Source organism: Eschrichtius robustus, chromosome 10, assembly GCF_028021215.1.
Source record: "Eschrichtius robustus isolate mEscRob2 chromosome 10, mEscRob2.pri, whole genome shotgun sequence".
In the NCBI taxonomy this organism is placed as follows: Eukaryota; Metazoa; Chordata; class Mammalia; order Artiodactyla; family Eschrichtiidae; genus Eschrichtius; species Eschrichtius robustus.
The window spans coordinates 13029376-13051763 of NC_090833.1; the positions used below are offsets into that span (position 1 = coordinate 13029376).

At 47.7% G+C, this 22388-nt stretch overlaps 1 protein-coding gene across 5 annotated transcripts in view; it reads left to right on the plus strand.

The window, feature by feature from the left end:
• Positions 1–22388, plus strand: part of TTLL11 (tubulin tyrosine ligase like 11) — a 267536-nt gene that overhangs the window by 183195 nt on the left and 61953 nt on the right. For all 5 annotated transcript variants that reach the window (XM_068553149.1, XM_068553144.1, XM_068553147.1 and 2 more), the window contains one exon: positions 20775–21026. In XM_068553149.1, the coding sequence (XP_068409250.1) occupies positions 20775–21026 (252 nt within the window). The remainder of the gene's footprint in view (positions 1–20774; positions 21027–22388) is intronic.

Consider the following 22388-nt stretch of genomic DNA (forward strand, 5'->3'; position numbering starts at 1 on the left):
CAAGAGGACTTGACCAGGGTGGGAGGGGGCAGGGGGGGTCGTGGTAAACTCTATCCTGTAGGCAGAGAGGGGCCAGTCATTGGGGTCAGAGAGGGGCCAGTGCCTTCACGCGCTCAGCCAATATTCGTTGAGCACCTACTCTGTGCCAGGACTGAGGCGTCACTAGTGAACAAACCATCAAAAATCCCTGCCTTCAAGAAACTGACATACTTTATTGGGGTGGGCAGGATGAGAGGAGAGGAAGTGGACAGTAAACAAAATAAATGAGTACAATGTCTATTCCGATAAATGGTGCTAAGTGCTATGGAGGAGAATGAAGCAAGGAAGGGACTTGGGGCGCTGGGGGAGTGTGGGTTACAGCTTTAAGCAGGGTGGTCAGGGAAGGCCTGTCTGAGAAGGGGCCGTTGTCACAAGCACTTGAAGGAAAGGTGGGAGAGAGCCAGGAACAGCTCAGGGTCTCAGGGGGACGCGCTCGGATCTGCAGTTTGGCTGTGACACGGAGGGTGTGTTGGAAGGGAAGGTTGGAAGCAAGGAGACTGGTGAAGGGGCTGATGGAATTCAGGTGACCCACCAATGGGTCACAGATGATGGCAGCTTGGATTGCAGGGCATAGCAATGGGGATGGACAGAGTGGGCGAACTGCGGTGGCAGAGGGACAAGGCTTGGCTACTCAATGGGGGGGTGAGGGAGAACTGATCTCCTCTCTCTGGCTTCTGTCCCAGGCACTGGGTGGGTGGTGATTCTCTCCTCTGAGTCGGGGACAAAGCTAGAGGCTCAGGTTTGGGGTAGAAGACCCCAAAAGATGAGCTTCAAAGTAAGTTGCCCATGCACTCCCATGTTCATAGCAGCACTATTCACAATAGCCGAAAAGTGTGAGCCACCCAGGTATCCACTGATGAATGGATAAACCACATGTGGTCGATACACACAACGGAATATTATTCAGCCTTTAAAAGGAAGGAAATTCTGACACAAGCTACGACGCAGAGGGATCTTGAGGACATTGCGCTAAGTGAAATAAGCCAGACACAAAAGGGCAGATACTGTCTGATTCCACTTATGTGAGGTCCCTAGTGGAGTCAGATTCATAGAGACAGAAAGTAGGATGGTGGTTGTCAGGAGCTGGGGCAATGGGGAATCAGTGTTTAATGGGCACAGAGTTTTAGTACCCATTTCTGGAGATGGACAGTGGTGATGGTTACACAATAGTATGAATGTACTTATTGGCACTGTATCCATAAAAATGGTTAAAATGGTACACTTTATGTTTATATAAATTTTATGAAAATGTTTTTAAAAAAATTTTTAAGCAGTTTGCCCCAAATCACACCACTAGCAAGTCCAGCCCACACCTTTGCCTCTCACACCCTTGCCCCTTATCCTGAGCTCTCTGCCTGTAGCTGTTCCCCATCTTCTAGGCTGGCTGGGATCACCTGGGAAAGTTCCTTGCACCTCTGGACCTGTTTGTCCTCAGGAGAGGAAAAACTTAGTGTTGTTGTGAGGATCAGATGAGTTCATACGCATCACAGGCCTGGCAGAGAGAAAATTCTCATTACATCTCATAACATATTATTACTGTTCTTATGTCAGAACGCCCTGACTTTGGTAACAGCACGGACTAGAATCCGTGGTTCAGCACTTGTGAGCTGCATGACCTTTTTTTTTTTTTTTTAACTTATTATTATTTTGGCCACGCCGCACAGCATGTGGGATCTTAGTTCCCTGACCAGGGATCGAACCCGAGCCCCCTGCAGTGGGAGCATGAAGTCTTAACCACTGGCCTGCCAGGGAAGTCCCGTGAGCTGGGTGACCTTGCGCAAACGACTTAACCTGCCTGAGCCTCAGTTTCCACCTATAAAGAGGGGCTGATAGTTCCTACCTGGCCGGGAGGAGGGCAACACTAAATCACACCTGGATGTCATAGCCTGCGATAAACAGCAGCTGTTACTGTGCGGACATGAGATCACAGTTTATGCAAGGAAAAAATTAACAGAGTGACAGGACTAGTACACTTAACATTCTTCTCTACTTCCGCACCATTTTATAGGTAGAAACGGCACCTCCCCTCTGGTAGCTGAGGTGTTCGCAGAACCCTGAGATCACACCTTTGTGTTGGCTTCACTAACACATAGTGTCTGATTTGTCTTACAAAGGAGAACCGTTCGGCCAAGTCCAAATAACTGGGCCCCTGCTCTGGGCCTGGCCCCGAGCTGCTGCCGGAGAGCCAGCAGTGAGAAAAATGGGGGCCCCGGCTGCAAAGAGCTAACGCTGGCCAAAGGAAGAGCCAGGGATACTATCACAGCAAACTGCACCAGCAGTTAGGAAACCTGGGTTCTTCCTGACCCCAAAAACCCAAGTGCCAGGAAACCTTGGACAAATCACTTCCCATATCCAGAACTAAGTCTTTTGTCTACTTACAGAATGAGGACCTTGAACTTGCCAGTCCCTGACTTGAAGCTATTTTCTTTCTAAATGCGTTGATTGCGTTGCCCCGACGCAGCCTACAGGATATTCAGGGGAAGTTGGACCAGAGTCACTGCCTTCTGTGCTAGACAGACCTGGCCTTGGGAGCTTAGCGGTCAGCCAGGATGGGCTTGAGCTCATGGGTGCTGGGACCCCAGTGACAGGTTGGCAAGGAAGGGGAGGATGCTGGGGCCAAGCGGAGCCTGGGACGCAGAGACCCGGAGCCGGGGCTGGAGGCTAAGGCTGCAAGGATTAGGACAGGAGATTCCACAGCCAGGGAGGCTCTGAGCTAACTGGGAGCTGGGCATGGCTTGTGGACAACTGGTGTGTCTGCTCTCGGGGAGCTTCCTGCCTGGGGCATCTTGGGGAGTCTGCTTCATCGGCCCACGTTGCCCTTCACCTGTAGGGCTGCGTCCTGGCACTTTACTCATTGCTGGTCTGCCTTCTGGTCCTCCCTCGATCTCATGCCACGGCACGGTCTGCTCATTTCACATGGGACGCTGCACCCGTGCTTTCTTATCTCAGGCCAGAATGGAGTCAAATCCAGCCAAGCCGGGGATTGTTCGGGGCCTGGGAATCATTGGTATGTGCACCGGCAAAGCGTTTCCTAGTCAAATTCTCAGTAGCAAACCGAAGTCGATTAACGGGGCGGGTGGAAGGGGAAGATAGATGGCAGGTTATCATTCAGCCACGGCTGCCATCCATATGCATGAAGTCAAGGGACCTGACTCCCTTGCAGAATTAAGCATAACTTTTAGAGGGACCAGTTTCTGAGCGCTCGCTACCTCCTACACCCCTCTACCCCCGACCACTTCCCTACAAGCCAGAGCAAATGTGGCTTCAGGTCTGGAGAAGCAGAGGACACCGCTCGGGCCGCCCACGTGCAATCTATGTTCTTGAAGAGTTTGATGGGCTTCTGCCACTTAAGGAATTGGTCACATTTACGAAGTGAGAGAGTGGCATGGACATATATACACTACCAAATGTAAAATAGATAGCTAGTGGGAAGCAGCCACATAGCACAGGGAGATCAGCTGGGTGCTTTGTGACCACCTAGAGGGGTGGGATAGGGCGGGTGGGAGGGAGGGAGACGCAAGAGGGAAGAGATATGGGAACATATGTATATGTATAACTGATTCACTTTGTTATAAAGCAGAAACTAACACACCATTGTAAAGCAATTACACTCCAATAAAGATGTAAAAAAAAAATAAAGAAAGAAATTGGTCACATTTAGAAATATTCAGCTTCAGTGAACATGTCATGGCTGTGTATAGGAAAAGCATACTATTATCTCTAGAGCTCACCTGAAGCAACAGGCTTGTTCCTGAAACAGATGTTTTGTAAAACCTGCCATGACAGGCTCTTCAGAGCTGGAGATGGGCCAGCGCTTGGCTACTGGCCTCACAAGGGCACAGACACCCCTCCCGGCTTCCTGCCCACCCCCGACACCTGGGCCAGAGGAGGGGCTCCCCGTGGCTTCTCCTTCTGCCTCTTGGGTTCTGAAGTTAAACATTTTACAAGCTTGATACTGTTGTAGACAGAGGCAGCCAGCCAGGTGTGACCTGGGGAGAAGTTTCCAACATAATGACTCAGAATATGTCGTTTGGTCCAACTAACATTTATCTAGGGCCTACTGTGAACCAGGCACTAATCTAATTGCTTTCAGGTACATTACTTCGCAGTAACCTTCTGAGGTTACCCATTTCAGAGATGAGGAAACTGAGACCTTGTCTCGGTTTCCTAGGGCTGCTGTAACAAGTTCCCACACACGTAGTGGCTTAAAACAACAGAAATGTACTCTCTCACAGTCCTGGAGGCCAGAAGTCTAAAATCCCAAGGTGCCAGCATGGCTGTGCTCCTTCCTAAGGCTTTAGGAATCTTTTCTTGCTCTTTCCAGGTTTTGCTGGTGTTTCTTGGTTTGTGGCAGCATCACTCCAACCTCTGCCTTTGTCTTTGCATAGCCTTGTCTTCTGTGTGTGTGTCTGTGTCAGATCTCCCTCTGACTTTATCTTCTGAGGATACCTGCCACTAGATTTACGGCCTACTCTAAATTCAGGAAAATCTTTATATATACATACATATATATATATATATATATATGTATGTATATATATATATATATATATATACGTATATATATAAATTTATTTATTTATTTTTGTCTGTGTTGGGTCTTCGTTGCTGTGCGCGGGCTTTCTCTAGTTGCGGCGAGCGGGGGGCTACTCTTCGTTGAGGTGCGCAGGCTTCTCATTGCGGTGGCTTCTCTTGTTGCGGAGCATGGGCTCTAGGGCGCACAGGCTTCAGTAGTTGTGGCGCGAGGGCTCAGTAGTTGTGGTGCACGGGCTTAGTTGCTCCCCAGCATGTGGGATCTTCCCAGACTAGGGATCAAACCCGTGTCCCCTGCACTGGCGGGCGGATTCTCAACCACTGCACCACCAGGGAAGTCCCCAGGATAATCTTGAGATCCTTAACTTGATTACATCTGCAAGAACCCTTTTCCAAATAAGGTCACATTAACAGATTCGAGGGGTTTAGGGCCACCGTTCAGCTCGCTATAGACCTTGAGCTATTATCTGGTTGTTTCCTGAAGGCCACACAGTGAGAAAGGGTCGTGTTGGGGAGTAGACCCTGCTGGCTGGCTCTGAGGGGGCCCTCGGTCAGGTCTTCACCACCCAGACTCTATGAGACAGGCCCCTGCGCTTAAGAAACCTACATCTGGGTGGGAAGGAGCTTTGCGTGTTGGTTACGAGTGACTCTAGCTGATCCGGGTGACCTTGGGCAAATTATGTGACCACGCTTGTGTCTCACACGGAAAGTGTGCCATGTGGAAAATGGGAATCATATTAAGAATAGCAAGGACCTCAAAAGATTGCTGGGGGTGGTGGGGAATCCAATGAGAGGATCAAATGAGAGGAGGAGATCATCAAGATCCCAGGACCCTGATCCCATAGCCTCTGCCAGTAACCCCCGTGCTCCATGCTTCCACCTGTAGGACCCCTCCAAATATTTGAATCAGAGCCTCTGAATGGAAAAAGAACAGTGGTGGGGGGGGGGGGGCTTCTGTTCAGGTCCCCAGAAACCAGGGTGAGGAAGAGGAGGAAGCCATAGCTGACTTTAGGGTTTTGAGCTGGGTTCACTGGGAGGGTGAAGTTGCCAATAACAACATGGAAACAGCAAGAAGCTGGTTGGGGGTGGGGAGGTGGGGGATGGACAGGGAATAAATTGTCTTGAGCTTGGAGGCCAATGGGATATTTGGGTAGATCTGATTGGCAGTCGTTGGACTTAGAAGGGGACTTTTAAAAGCTACACAGAGCTTCAGAGTGAAGGAAAGAATTGAACATGTTTGGCAAGTTCAAGTGCTGTCAGAGATTAAGCCTTTTGCCGGTGCGGGGGAGGCGGTGGAGGGCAGAGGGCAAACCAGAAAAGGGAAAATGACCGTTGTGTTCACACGCATTGGTTCGTGGTCACAGCACTCCATTTTTCTGCCGGCAAAATGGGCGCGCCGCTTTTTTCTTCATTAGGTTGCATTAGATCATGGATGGGAAACTGCTGCAGAGACTGTGCATCAAACGGTAAAAAGGGGCATCAGGCATGGGCCTCAGCCACGTCTCCCCAGATCCTGAGCACGACAGGAGAGGCACAAGGGCGCCCTTCCTACCTCTGTGTTGTGGCTGAGGAAGTAGTAACTGCTCCTTCACCAGGTTTGACGTGGCCGTTATGGCGGACTCTATTCATCTTCACCAAATGAACCATATAATAAAAACGGGAATTTCTCCATTCCCTGGCGAGGGGTGCAGCCTTCCGCCACGGTTTTTGTTTTTTGGAAAAACAAGCAGAGCACTTCTCTCACGAGCCTTGTGGAGCGCTTCTGCTGCGCCGCCCTCATCCCTGGGCGCCAGCGCCCACGAGGTCCCCCTGACCCTCCCGCTTGTGTGTTTGCAGGACAGGGTAGGTCACTCAACGTTGCCATGACGACCAAGGAAGAGGCCAGCTCTGACTTCAGCTCTTAGTTTCAGGGAAACTAAGTGACAGACTCTTTTGTTTTCTTTCTTGGGGAAGGGCTGCCCCACCACCTTCCCGTTGGTATGGAAACCTTTCACTCCCACCAGGTGAGGTGGTCAAATGGGGAGATTAATTTATTTGAATGGGCATCTGGAGAGACCACTGTGAAAGGAGAAAGCGTCAGGATGCGGTGGTTCTGGCCATTATGACATGATAAGCACCCTGCTCCTCGGGGAGAGGTGGTGGGTGGGCACCGTGGCCTCTAGACCCCAGTCTGTGCGTCTCCAAATCGCTGGAATTTTTCAGCTGCCTTGTATCGAGGACCAGTGATTTGTCTGGCATTCTACGAGCTTCTTTATATTTGGTGTTACACTTAGTGCTCACTACAACCCTGTGCATTGGTATTATTGTCACGCTTTGCAAATGAGGAAACTGATGCTCAGAGAGGTTAAGTTCCTTCCCCAAGGTCACTCAGCTGGCAAGTGACCGTGTTGGAGCTCAAACCCAGACCTGCTTGCTGCATAATCCCTACAACTCTTTCCACTCTGCTGTCCCGCCTTAACCTTGTACTTGAACTTACACGATCTCTCCGGAGTCTCTAGAGCCATCAGGGAGACATCGTCTAAAAAACGTACCACGATAACTAAACATTTAATACTTCTGTGAGAAACGCCACTGTAAACTGTCTGGATGCCTGCTTGGGGAATTAGGCAATGACAAGGTAAATTAAATACTTTAATGGATTTTGACAACAACTCTATGTTAGGGGAATTCAAATTGCATAAAGAAGAAAGTTAGACTTTCTCTCTGGACCTGATTTCTAATATGCATGCCTAATTTATTAGCCACATTTTTTAAAATCTAATTTTGTTAGGACCAAAGTTCTTGGAGGAAAAAAGTGTTGTGGGTTGGAGGAGGCAGTTAAATCTTCTTGGAGGAGGCTGGGCTTGCTCTGACCCCATGTGCATGATTTTTGAGGGGGGTGTTCGATAAATACACGTCGAATGAATGATAACCGCTACCATTGCTTTCTCACTTACTAAGCTCTGGCCAGGATGCTAGCCCCTTGTTTTATGTCCTCCCATTGAATCCCTCCACACCCCTGCGATCGGGGTTCTATTGTCCATCTCCATTTTACAGAACAGAAACAGAGGCTAAGCGATAGAGCCACTTTCCCAAAGCCATACCCCTAGTAAGGAGTGGAACCAGAACGGCTATTATTCTTTTTTTTTTTAAACTTGCCAAATATTCTTCCTTCCATCCTTCCATCCTTCCTTCCTTCCTTCCTTTCCTTCCTTCCTCCCTTTCTTTCTTTCTTTCTTTCTTTCTTTCTTTCTTTCTTTCTTTCTTTCTTTCTGTAGTTGTGGCACGTGGGCTCAGTAGTTGTGGCTCACGGGCTCCAGAGCGCAGGCTCAGTAGTTGTGGCTCACGGGCTTAGTTGCTCCGCCGCATGTGGGATCTTCCCATACCAGGGCTCGAACCCGTGTCCCCTGCATTGGCAGGCAGATTCTTAACCACTGTGCCACCAGGGAAGTCCTGACTATTATTCTTATTACCATAAGTTATTATTGTATTATTATCCTAAAAATGGCTTTATAGAACCTTAAGCTGAAAATGACACCCAGACGTCGCCCTGCCCATTTTCTTGTCTTCAGGCAAAATTACAGCAAATTCTTCATGTTATTTGTCTTAAAGAATACTGCTCTTACACAGTCATTTATCAGCATGTCTTTTGTCTGTTTGTTTTTTGCATCGCCTATTAGTTGTAGAGTACTATGAGGGGAACAAACATGGATTCTATCTTTGGCAGACTCACAGTCTCTGGGAGAAAGAAGCCGCAGACTTAAATAGCCATAATATAAGTTCAGAAGATGACACACTTCACAAGAGAGGTGCAAATGAAGTGCTGTGGGGAATCCAGAAGAGAGTATTTTGGGTAGGAGGGATCAGGGAGGGCTCAGGGCCAGCTGGCATTTGAAGTGAGCTTTGCAGGATGAGCAGGATTTGGGCCTGGCTATTGGTGAGAAGGGGTGAGTGGGACACAAGCGTCCAGGCACAGGGGCCTGCATGCGCTCCTGAAGCATCTCCACGTGTAACGGAGACCGCCCAGGGAGACTGTGTAGGGCAGCAAGCGGGTCAAGGGCAGAGGCTCAGCAGACCATCTACCACGAAGGGTCCTCAGAGGAAGAAAAGCAGAGGATGGAAAAACACCAGGAGAATGCAGGGGCACAGAATGAGAGTTTCAGACAGAGAGTGGCCGACTGCATCGGACGCTTTGAAGAAGCCGAATTAGGGGAAGATCACGGAGGTCCGTGGCAACGAGGAGGTCGGTGGTAACCTTTGAGAGAGCAGTGTGTTTGGAGCAGTAAAAACAGAAGCCAGCCACTCATCCTGAGGCCAGGAGTGACCTTCTCTAGGTCGTGCCCCACCTGGGGAGGGCTGTGATTACAGTCTCCTAGCGGAGGGCCAGCAGAGAACCCGCCCCACCCACCCCGGGCACTGCCCAACCTCACGCTGGAAGCCTGGAAAGAACAGACTCTTGCGAGTCAGACAGACCCAGATCACCATGTAGGGGGTGTGTGACCTTGAGTACGTACTTTATTTTAACTGAGCTCAGCTTCGTCTGCTGGACAACGAGAGCTATCACTTCTTGAGTGCTTACGGCATGCTGGGTACGATTCTAAGTGCTCTACATATATTAGCCCATTTAATCGTCACAGCAGTGCTATGATGTAGGTAGAATTATCGTCCCCATTATACAGATAAAGACGCCAAGGCACGAGCAGATTAAGACACTTTCCCAAGGTCATCAGCTAGTTACGGACAGGGCAAGGATTCCAACCCAAGCGTGGCTCTGGGATATATGTTAGTATCTCCACCTTAAGGTCTCAGTGTGGCTTAAGCAGGATAATCAGTACACGGGAGAGCTCCTAGCCCAGAGGAGGCTCAATAAGAATTACTCCCTTTCCCTGACCCACTGCAAATTCAAAGTCGAGGCAGCCTGGCCTGAGAGAGGCCGGGGGGATCAGCCTCATGAGACCTCACTCACATTAGTGAAAATCTCATGCAGAATGACGCACACAGAATCACCTTGCAAAGTCGGGTGCAAATGCCACGAGCCCCTGGGACAGAGTCGAGTGAGAATTGTTTTGCATTCAACACCCATGCAGCAGGGATTGGCCAGCTGCCGCCCTGCAAATCGGTGACAAGTGAAATTCACAAAGCGAGCAGATTTCATCTGAAATCTGGAGGAAGGAGTATATTTGAGCAGGATATGCCTACTGAATCCCTGAATAAGGGTTCACTGGGTGCACAGTATACAAAAGGGAATTAGGATTACCATAGAAAAGTAACTGGGGTTTGGATGAAATTGAATGCCAGAAAGAATTACAGTCTAGGCAAAGGATGACTTCTATGCATGCGTTTCCCCACTTATTGTCTGGATTCATGCAGCCCTATACTTTGGTGCAGAACTGTGTTTAAGCATTAAAACGCTTTTTGTTGCAGATAGGCTCTGAGTATGTAATTAAAAGGATCCCTTCATTAGCAGAACTATACAATGCAAGCTCAAGTTGGCCTTTTCTGCTAATTTTGGAGGTGGTAAAACAGAGGCTAATACAACCACTAATTACAACCGTCACACAGACAGTGCCTTGCTGTCGCTACTAGGAAATCTTTGTTCTCCCCAAGTGTAGACAGTATATTCCCAGTAACTGGGAGAGAAAAAGTGGAAGAAAGATTCATTCTGGCAACCAGAAGGAGGGCTGTGGCAGTGTAGGGGTTAAAAATGTGACCTCTGGGGGCTTCCCTGGTGGTGCAGTGGTTGAGAATCTGCCTGCCACTGCAGGGGACACGGGTTCGAGCCCTGGTCTGGGAGGATCCCACATGCCGTGGAGCGACTAGGCCCGTGAGCCACAACTGCTGAGCCTGCGCGTCTGGAGCCTGTGCTCCGCAACAAGAGAGGCCGCGGTAGTGAGAGGCCCGCGCACGGCGATGAAGAGTGGCCCCCGCTTGCCGCAACTAGAGAAAGCCGACGCACAGAAACGAAGACCCAACACGGCCAAAAATAAATAAATAAATAAAATAAAATAAAATAAAATAAAATTTTAAAACATTAAAAAAAATTTCCAGTAGAAGTACCTGTATTCTGGATCTGTTTGATTTCTTAAAAAAAAAAAAAAAAAAAAATGTGACCTCTGGAGTTAGGCCACTGGATTCCAGTCCCAGTCTTATCACTTAGGCAGCTGACTTAACTTCTCAAAGCTTCAGTATCCTCAGATGTCAACTGGAGTCAATCATTGTGTCTAATTGATAGAATGGACATGGGAACTCACTGAAACGATGACTATATTCACTACCAGTTATTCTGAACAGTGCCAGGAACTGCGTAGGGGTTATAGTCATAAACAAGCAAGAGAGGTGTCGCCCTTCCAGGCTTCCAGTCCGGTGAGAGAAACAGGCATCAAACAGACAACTGCACAAATACAAATAACCATATAGGTATAATTGTGACAATGACTCTGAAGAAAAAAATAATGGTGACGACAATGATGATGACGTACAAAGCCTGGAATGTCATATAGAAAGGCATGGTTGATTTAACTCTAGAAGCTATGGGAAGCTTTTTGGAAAAGGTGATACAGAATCTCAGATTTGAAGGACGAGTGTTTTTCAAGGGGATACTTTGGGAAAGAGCATTTATAAAAAAGAGGGAGGAATGTGGAATGTAGACAACAAGGCAGGCAAAGCAGGCAGCGACCAGACCCGCCGGGCCCCGAGCTCTCTGGCCCAGGGTGAGGCCCTGTCCAGCGGACCTCGGGCAGCCTGTGCAGGCCGGGCTTGTCATTTGAAAACCTTTCCTCCAGGATCCAGCGGAAAGCTAAGCACGAGCCCAGCCATCCACAGAAAGACAGCGGCCAGCTACTTAGTGGGTTTAAACAGGGACTCTGCAGCCCTTCGGGCAAAAGGATTTCTCCTCCATGCCGGCCAGCATGGTCGGATGAGTCTGAAGCTGCTCGTTCAGAATCAGAATTTTGGCCGCTCTGGTGTTTTAGCTCAATATTGGTGTCGGTTTTTTTTTTCTTTCTTTCTTTTTTCAACGTTCTGAACAGGAAGTCAGAACTGGGCCTGCCTTTGCTACCATCTTTCACTTGATGCCTCCCCTCAAGCAAGTGACTTTGCTTTGACTTCCCAATGTTATTTCAAAAGGAAAATGAGACGAGATGATCGCTAGGGCCCTTTCCACTCCTCAGTTTAACTTTTGCTTTATGTGGGGCGCAGCAAATATCACTCTCTGTGCATGATTCTGTGACATCAGTAATCCTCAGTAGAGAACCAGGGTATCAGATAAGGGTCAGTTATCCAGCGAGGCCCGAGAAAATGAGACTCACTTATTTAGGGGGTTTATTTAATAGGTTCGGACAAGAGGGTAGGTGCAGTCTGACCCCGGGCGGCCTGCCGTGAGATTCCCCAGACGGCCTACAGGAGCCGTCGAAGGAGCAAGAGAACAGTACAGCGTCTAGTCACGTGGGTTGGGGGTGGGGCAGAATGCCAAAAAGTGGTTAAAGAAACCCTGTATTCTCCTGAGTTCCGGGAGGTGTGTGCCAATCTCTCCCACTGAAGCTGGGGACAAGACAGTGAGCCCCTCGAGATGATGACACACGGGAGATAAAGATGCTGGTGATTATAACCAAAGTGGCTCACAGGAATTGGGGCACCGTGCTAAGCGCCACACATCCATTTTCTCTGTAATTACATCAGTCCTATAGTTTAGGTACCATTATTATTCCCATTTTATATAAGAGGATACTGAAGCTTTGAGGTTATATGACTTGCCTGAGGTCACCCAGCTCAAGAATACAGAGCTGGGGTTCTAGCGGTGACTCGGACTACCCCCAGAGCCCACGCCCGGGTTCCCCAGGCCAGTGCCTGTGGGGAGCAGCTGTCTGGCGGCATCTCCTCCCACCCTCCCCGGCCTGAGTGACAGTACATTTCACTGTCTCTTACTGCCCGTGCCCAGAGACAAAGAAAGCAAGAGGGACCAGGGCGAAGAGACTCACTCTGGGCAGAGGGGCAGAGCAGAGAGAGCCCTGTTGGAAAAGAATCCCTTTGGGAGGTCTTTGTAAAATGAGCTGTCAGTTCGTTCATCTGGAAAATGAGAGGGCTGGGCCAGATGACCCCTAAAGGCACTTCCAGCTCGGAAATAGCCTGAGTTCTGGGTCTGTGGGAAAGGGGGCATTAGACTAGGGCTGTATGTTTGTTCTTTTGTTAATTCGTTGCCTGGCCTGACGGGTAGATGCTCGTGCAGCATCCCCAGCCTGGTGGCTCCGGGAATTCATCCCAGGCAGGGGCAGAGACCCAGTCTGCTGCTGTTGTCATTGGGGGCCTCCGTTAATTCCCACACATGCGACACACAGTGCATGAGTGATTCGTGTGGGCCTGAAACTGTAAAACAGATTGATTTGTTGGGCAGTTGGAATGGAACAGCTCCGTCCAGATATGCAATGATTGTCACACTGAGGTCAGTTACAACTCCCCCCCCCCGACCCAGCAGAATCATCTGGATGCTCTACACATAGGCTGTGTTTTTGATCCTAAAGAATGCAACAGTTTTGTGCTGGGCTTAGACTAAGTGCCCTCCCAACCGCTCTCCCTCGTACGTAAGAGACTTCTCTCCCATTGAAAGGGAGGAAAAAATGAGTTCAGAGAAGTTTCGTAACTACACTGAGTTGTAACATGATGGAGTGGAAAGGGCCTGGGCTTTGAACTCAAGCAGATCCTTGTTCAAATCCTCACTCAGCCATTTAATAGCTGAGTGGCCTTTGGAAAGTAGCCTAACCTCTCTGAAGCTCATTTCTCAGCAGCAAAATGGAGCCACTTATTATACCTAATTCATAAGGATCATTGCCAGGGTCAAATGAGATGTTACGAGTAACCGACCTGACTCTCAGATATTTAATGCCCGATAACTCCTCATGTATGGAAGAAGCCATAGTGCAGTGGTTAGAAACAAGGACACTGGCACCTGCCTGCCTGGCTCTCTATCCTGGGTCTACAACCTATTAGTTTGTATCTTTGTGCCTTGGTTTCTGCATCTGTAAAATGGGCATAATAATAATGCCTGCTTCATAGGATTTTATCAAGACTAAATGTTTTAAGATGGCAGTTCCTGGCACATAATCAATATCATCACCATTGTGTTTTGTTGTTGATGTGACACTGTGCTATGGAGGAAAGTGATTGAGGGAGGCGGAAGCGGCCAGGTGAGCATTCATAGGAACACTGCACGAAGGGGAGCCGGTGGGAATAGACCCAGCATGGATCTAGGTCTTACAGGGACTAGAGCATCAGCCAGATCCCTCATTAAATCCCTTTCGTCATCACTTTGGAAACACATGCCTCACCCGTCTATCGCCTTCTCTTCAAACAATATAGCATTGCCATCAAGCAAATGGGGCCCCTGTGATGGAGGAGATTTATCAAATGACAGAGCCGGGCTACATGGTAGTTATGTTTATTTTTAGTGACTTCATCCTCCAGCTCTTTAAATTAGCTGCTGGGCTAATTTAAGGGACTTCTTTGGTGCATTGTTGGCCGTTTCTTCTGGAATGCCAATGTGCCTTTGAAACCCCCAAGGGGCTGGGGGGGGGGGGGGGACACATGTCTTGGCCAACCAGCGGGGAAAGGAGCCTGCCTACCTCCCTCCATTTGCCAGTGCCGTCCCGCTGCCCACCAGGCTCTCCCGTCAAGCCACAGGATTGCCCAGGAACGTGATCCAGGGCCTTCTCTCCCTTTCTATCCCCCGTGATCAAGCAGTTGCCAAATCCATCTTCTTTCACCTAGACCAGTGATTCTTAGACTTCAGCCCGCATCAGAATCCCCCGCCGCGCTTGCTAAGGCAGAGCTTCTGAGGCCATAGGTCTGGGGTGGGGCCCAAGGACTCAGATGATGCTGATGTTGTGGGACCAGGGACCACGCTTTCAGAATCCCTGAGCTTGAGTGTTCCAGTAGCTTCCTAACATCGTCCACTCCCCCCTCGATTCAGGATACACAACTGCTGGCAGATTCATTCATCTTCTCTGAACTTCTGATCTTGCCACTCCTTTCCCCCAAATCTACCACAACCTTGTCATCTCCTACACTGCCACATCCAAGCTCCCTTGTCTGACACTCAAGATCCTATAAGACCCAGACCCAAGCTGGCTTCCTGGTCATATTCCTACCTGCTCCCCTTCATGTACACGACTAAGATCCAGCGAGCCGACCTACTTCCATATGCTCCAGGTCCCATCTCTGGATGCTCACCTGGCCACTCCCACCTGGCTCAGTCATTGTTTGTGGATGGGTCTAGTCTTCCCCCACTGGGTCATGTGCTTCTGGGTAGCTGGGACTGTGTCCACCTCACCCGTGTAGCCCAGGCCCCTGGGACAGGTAAGTGCTTGAGAAATGGTTCATGAACGAATAAATTATTGAAGGGATGCTTCACTAAAAATGGGAATTATTTCTCTGAGAGAATTCAAGCACCTTCTCTGAAACTGGAACTTGCTGTATCTACCTTCCTATTTTGTTAACTCCCAAGAATATATACATATGTAGTTTGTACGTCAGAAGAAAAGTCTTTGGTTTGATTTAAATCAAATTAGCACAAGAGCTACGTAGTGAGCTAAGCCTCGGGTGTGTAGTGAGACAGTCCTGAGTACAAATTCTGATTCCACTATTGATTTGTGACATTGGGCAAGTATTAAGGTTCTCTGGGCCTCAGGTTCCTAATTTGTAAAATGGGACTAGTTTCTACCTACCTTGTAGAATTGTTTTGAGAAACCAGTGAGATCATATATAGGTAGTAAGCTGCTTGACACAGAGTGGGTCCCTGATAAATAGTAGTGATTTTTTTTTTTTAATTAATTTATTTATTTATTTATGGCTGTGTTGGGTCTTCATTTCTGTGCGAGGGCTTTTCTCTAGTTGTGGCAAGTGGGGGCCACTCTTCATCGCGGTGCGCGGGCCTCTCACTATCGCGGCCTCTTTTGTTGTGGAGCACAAGCTCCAGACGCGCAGGCTCAGTAGTTGTGGCGCACGGGCCCAGCTGCTCCGCGGCATGTGGGATCTTCCCAGACCAGGGCTCGAACCCGTGTCCCCTGCACTGGCAGGCAGATTCTCAACCACTGCGCCACCAGGGAAGCCCAGTAGTGATTTTTAACAGTAGGCTTTCCAGGCAAAATAGTGGTAGGTGGTTTTTCACAAGAGTTTTAATAAAACAAAATTCCATTTTATTTGAAAGACAGTAATAGATAAAACATTCCAGGATTCTTTCCCCTATTTTAATGAATCAAGGACATACCAAATTCAATTTAAAAAAAAAATACCCCAAAGGACCCCAAGTAAGCTTGATTTATATTTTCTTTACCAATCACTTCTATTTCATAAGTCTGACTTTTCCGTTAAAATGCTATTAAGTAAAAACAGGATTTTACAGTATTTGTGATAACTTGGATCTCAGTGTGATAATTGGAATTATCTCTAGCAGAATAACCATTTCTCCTTGTTTTATTTCCTCTTATATATCAGCTATATCTTTACTGCCTTCTTCCAGTTGAGTAAAACCACTTCTGCCTGAATTTGTGGTTTTGAGTCCATGAAAATATCTGTGGCTTTGAGGGCCCTTTTCATCCTGAGGTTATTAATTGGGATTCAGGAAGGAAGGGGAATAGTAGTCATCCAGTAAGAAATGTGAGAGGCTGTCACGGAGAAGAGAAGACAAACCCATCCTGTGAGGCTCTGAGGGTGGGTTGGGATGTGGGCTATGGACACCAGAGGGAGAACAGCCTCTGATGTGCCATCCAGAAAACCTTCCCAGCCTGAGAGGTGCCCTGGAGGTGGTGAGGTCCCCCTCATCAGGTAACCCAAGCTACGGCCACCCCCTTGGATGATCTGCCAGTCAGATGACCCACTGGTGCTAATGTCCTATCTACCTGGGAGTCATTTCTTCTCTAAAATGACATCATTGTGAAAAGGTTAGGATCTAGATAGAGGTGGTGGTTACACAACATTGTGCATTGCATTCTTTAAAATGGTTAAAATGGTGAACTTTATGTTACGTACATTAGACCACAATAAAAGAAAATAGATGACATCGTTGGACAGAATGATCTCCAAGGCTGCTGCTAGCTGTTAACATGTTATGTTTCTGGGAGGGAGCACGTGGCTTAGGGGACTGGCTCCCAGACTCTATTTAGTCAAAGACGAGCCATGTAGACAATATCTGACTGACAGGGAATGGCCAATTAAATTATGGTTCAGGCATAATATGGAATATTATATGTCCATGAGAGATTATGCTCATGAAAACATACTTAATGCCACGGGAAGACACGTATGATATAATGTAAAGTGTAAGAAGAAAGGATTTAAACTACCCATGATGTGATCCTAACTTATAAACATAGCTAAAAAATCAAGATATTAGTAGTGTTTATCCCTGAATTGTGGGATTACAAATCATTCTGTTTCCTTTATACAGTTCTCAAAATGCTTACAAAGACCATGAATTACTATTATAATTTTCAAAAAACTATTTAAAAAGGAAAAATAAATAACAGTCCTTTGGATTTGGTAACTCCCAATGTGAACCATGATGTGCTTTGGAATAATAGGGCAGCAAGACGGAAACAGCCCTGGTTAGGAGAACTGATGTTTAATTCCCGTTCAGCCAGGGCAAAGAGCTGCTTCGCCGTGTTGCGCCTCAGTTTCTCCGTCTGGAAGAGGGGTATAAAAATAACAGTGTACTGCACATGTTTTGTGAAGAGCAAATGAGATCATGAAAGTGGGACGGTTCTGTTGATTGAAGAGTTCTCAGCCTTTTTCTTTGTCATGGAGTGTATTCAAACTGTATATTTCCAAATCTTTCCTTTAACAAAAACTTAATGAGTGCTTTTAAAGTTAGTGATTGCCACTTATCCAGGAATTTAAGAGCTAATTTCCAGTAACAGTGCTGCTTTTTTTCTCATCTTTCTTCCTATAACCTTAATGTGAAAACATTTTATTTCATCTGAAGTGTAACCACCTGACTTTTATTTACAGTCTTAAATTCAAGGAGGTGATGATAAAACCAGTTTAGCTGAAGGGAAGTTGCACCCACTCCATCCCGCTCCCCCTGGGAATGCGTGCTTCTCTGGAGGAATAAGGTCCCTCCCCTTTGTAGGAGGGAGCATTTGTTTCCCCGGGACCCTCCACACTGTTGAACTTTAGAAGGGGTTTTCCTTTGCGCTTCTCTGGTTCTGCCTGTTCTCGCTTTGAGACCCACTTAGAAGGAACCATGAACAGAACTTACAGGACCTTTTTTTTTTTTTTTAATTTTATTTATTTATTTATGGCTGTGTTGGGTCTTCGTTTCTGTGCGAGGGCTTTCTCTAGTTGCGGTGACCTTTTTTTTTTTTTTTAATTTTATTTATTTATTTATGGCTGTGTTGGGTCTTCGTTTCTGTGCGAGGGCTTTCTCTAGTTGCGGTGAGCGGGGGCCACTCTTCATCGCGGTGCGCGGGCCTCTCACTATCGCGGCCTCTCTTGTTGCGGAGCACAGGCTCCAGACGCGCAGGCTCAGCAATTGTGGCTCACAGGCCTAGTCGCTCCGCGGCATGTGGGATCTTCCCAGACCAGGGCTCGAACCCGTGTCCCCTGCATTGGCAGGCAGATTCTCAACCACTGCGCCACCAGGGAAGCCCTTACAGGACCTTTTATTCACACAAGGGGGTTCTCTTTCTTGGAGGCTGGCTCCTTGGACCAGCATAAAGAAAAGACCATTTTGGCAGGGCCGTCAAGTATGCTGTTTCTCTCTCGAACTTCTTTCCCATTTAAACGAGCTTATGGGGTGGGTACAAAGCATCATAACCTTGATGTTTTATTTGAAGCTTACCTTGCTATTAAAAGCAAACTTTCCCAATTCAACAAATTCAATGAAACATTTCCGAAGAACCTAATACGTGCCAGGTCCTATAGAAATAGAGTTGAATAAGATGTGGTCCTTGCCTTCCATGAGCTCACAAAACAGTGAGAGGGATTGGCGTGTAAGCAAATGCAGCGCAGTTGATGAGAGGAGTGAAGAAGTCCAAGGGGCAGGAGTGGGACATGAAGGACAGTCTTCAGCATGGTCAAGGGAACAGCTGAGCTGGTTCTGAAAGTGGAATAGAAATGTGCCAGGCAGCCAGGGCTGGGAAAGTCTTCAAAGGCTGAGGCAAGCAGGTGTGAAGATACCAAGACAGCCCAGCTTGGTGACTGATGGTGTGCTTGGAAGTGGGAGCTCTGGGGACGAGGCCATTTAATAAAGAAAAGAAAAGAGTAGAAAATGGCCTTGGTATTGAGCTCAGCACCATGGGATGTAGCTCTTCTTTTCCTGGATCTCTTAGCCAGCTGGGCGGTACTTATTGGCCGTTCACACCGCGCTCAGGGTGTTACCAAGTCCAAGCTCGTACTGCTCGCCGCACGACAGGACAATAAATAGAGAGACAGGTTGTTGGGGCAAGGAATAGCGCCTTTATTCAGAAAATCAGCAGACTGAGAAGACGGTGGACTAGCGTGCCAAAGAACCATCTTCCTGGAGTTAGAATTCAGGCTTCTTTCATACTAAACGGGGAGGGGGTGAAGTCCTGGTTAGGCCAGACTCCAGAGGGGATGTGTGAATTTCTTCCTTCCTGCAGCCATTCACAGGTGGGCCTAGTCAGGAGGTTTCCTGTGAGCTAAACAAAGGTATTTTACCTTAACACTCATCACATGGGAGGCAGGGTTCCCAGAGATGGGCCATTATGTATCATTTAAGCTTATAGGCAACATCCCTTTAGTGATTAACTTGTAGCAGAAGTAAGAGAACACAAAGGTTAAAGTAAAAGGAACAGGTTCAATGTGGAGTCAGATTTGTTGTTTCCTACTTACAAGGGTTCTGTCTCTGGAACGGACACGCAGGTGGAAAGGGTTACGCCTGCCCCCCCCCCACCCCATCCGCTATGGGCAGGACAAGAGACAGGAAAGCAAGGTGAGCTGCAGGTGCAGAGACAGGCACTGAGTGTGGAAGGGGGCTGGGCGTCCAGCAAGCACGGGTCTCTATGTCCAGGCCAGGCCATGGCTGGGGCGGCCGCAGAGGTCAAGGCCTTGAAGGGTACAGTGTGTCTAAGGCAATGACAAGAAATAAGGAGAGCAGAGAGGAAATCAGGAAGGGCCTTGCGTGCCAGAGAGAGGAATATGGACTTTATCACGTAGGCACTCAGGAACCACAAAGAACTGTAGGAAGTGGGCATCCCAGCCAGGTCTGCTTTAAAAGGGCACCTCAGGTGCCATGTGGAGGATGGTCTGTGGATGGGAAAGGCCGGAGGCGGGAGACCCCATTGTTAGAGTCCGGGAGAGAGCAGACAAGGCCAGGGCAGGGGGAGAGTGGAGCGGGTTCCAGGGAACACTAAGCATGCTGTGGAGACAGAGGGAGAGGAGGGGCTGGCGTTTATTCAGATCTTTCCTGCTTGGGTCACTGACAGCTGGTGGTGACATTCGAGGAGACAGGGAGTGTGGATTTGGGGTGAGGGGAAATGGTCATGTCAGTGTGAGGTACCTGCGGGGCTTCCTGGAGGGCAAACAGGTGATAGCTGGAGCTGTGTGTCTGGAGGTGAGAACATTGCAGCTGGAAGTGCATATCTGAGAGTTAGTGGCTGTGAACTTTCTCGAGTATCAGGATAATTTCAGAATAAAATATCCAGACTAAGGAATCACAACAGTACGATCATTTTTTTTTTTGTACGAGTTCCAAATAAGAAAATAGTTAAGCCAGAAAATGCAATTGTGCCTATTCCTAGAATTGGGTAACTGATGTATCTCTGCACATTGTTCATTGAACTGTCTGTGGCTTCTTGCCAGCCCTCAATGAGATTTTTATATTTCTTAATTATTCAATTACTACCCATAAGTAGGAGTTTGAAATCAAACCCAGACTGCTTCATAATACAGTATTCTCTTCAGTCATGAGTACAGAAAAGGAAATTGTCCATATTGGGAAGCCAGGATGGTAGAACAGAGGAAGTGTAAGTCTCTAGTCCCGGCTCTGTCCTGGGTTCAAGTTCTGGCTTTGCCACACCCTAGCCGTGTGAGCTTGGGCAGGTCACTTCTTTGAGGTCAGTTCTCTGGTTTGTACATTAAGAATAGTAATAATACACCCCCCTCCAGGTTGCTATAAATCTAAAGGAAAGGAGAATTTGCAAGGGAAAGCAATCTGTGTGCTGTAAAGCCCGCTCTAAATGTTGGTTCTGTCGTTAACTCCTTGTGTGCTGCAGGTCTCAGCAGCTTGGGAAACCGTTAGCCTCAAAGGAAGAGCCTTCTGACAGCGATCTGGCCAGTGCCTCGGCAGGCAGCGCCAATCCCGAAGCCCACCTGCCCTCCATCTGCCTCAAGCAGGTGTTCCCCAAGTATGCAAAGCAGTTCAACTATCTGCGCCTGGTGGACAGAATGGCAAACCTGTTTATCCGGTTCCTGGGTATCAAGGGGACAATGAAGTTGGGACCAACAGGCTTTCGTACCTTCATCAGGTCAGTGAGACCAGCTCCTCTGGCTCGGGATTCCGGCAGGGTGGAGACCAGCCCCACATCTGGCTGGTCCTGTCTCTCTGGCTGCGCCTGGGAGAATCTGTGATGCCAGATCACGGCCCCACTTGGGGTTGGATTGGCCCAGCAGCTGGCACTGGGCCTGACACATAGTAGACTCTTGTTTGTTGAATGAATTAATGAATGTTATGGATGTGACAGTATTCACAACATTATGCTTGTGATTGGAAAACAATTCTGCGCTACCTTGAGCTAGGTCCTTATTCATATATGAATAAGTGCCCCTTGGACTCAGACAGACCTCGTGCTTCTAAAACTGGGGTGATGTTCTCCCAGTGGTACGTGGCTGAGGGCTGAGCTTTAATGAAGCCACAGCAGAGAAACAAGCCACATCTTCCAAAGTGTCAATTTCAGGAGAGAAAAGTTAAATAATTCAGTTGATAAATAATTTAATACATTTGTTCTAATATAAAAATAATGTGGTTATATTATAGAGTGTAATACAAAATTTGCATGAATTTTAAAGATAAAACATGAGGCAAAGAAATTGTGTTTTTGCCACAGCCTATAAAATAAGCCATTGCCACTTAATCTCCTGAGATTATTCATTAACTTGCCTCTACCCTCTGGGATACTTTGGGGCAGTACAGGAGCACTTACTAGCTGTGTGTCCTTGGGTAAGTTAGTGACAGTCTCTGAACCTCAATGGTCCTATAAAATGGAGATGAAACTATCAATACCCTAGGATTGTATGTTATACACCTCAGAGGAACTACCTGCCAGCATCCCATGTTGCTATTGTTTTTCTCATCATTGGTTTTAATATTTCTATCTGGCAACACAAAGTCACCCTGTTCATAGTTTTTTTCATGAAAGCAAATAATTAGAAGTCTTGAATTGGAAACCATTTGTCATATGCTTTTCTCTAAATGAATTTTATAAATTCTAACTCTAGCGCTCTGATACTCCTGATAGGATGGCATGAAGAAGTATCAGCAGGAATTTTTGCCATCTCAGTAAACCTGAAGTCATATTTGCACAGTGATTTTGAGAGGGGCTTTGTGTTAGTTTCAGGGGAAAAGAAAACCCCATGGAAAGAGCACAAGCTTTGAGGTTTGGCTTCAGAGCCAAGCACATTACTTAACAGTTGTGTGGCTTTGGGCAAATTCCTTATCTTCTGTGAGTCTCAGTTCCCTCATCTGTAAAACAGGAATAATCTCTCCCACCTTGCAGGATTGTTATGAGGTTGGGACGTAATATATCATAAAGGATCTGACCCACTGCCTAGTTTATGGGAGCTGTTTGTGAAATGGGAGTCTTATGGTTATTATTTCCATGAGGCAGAGG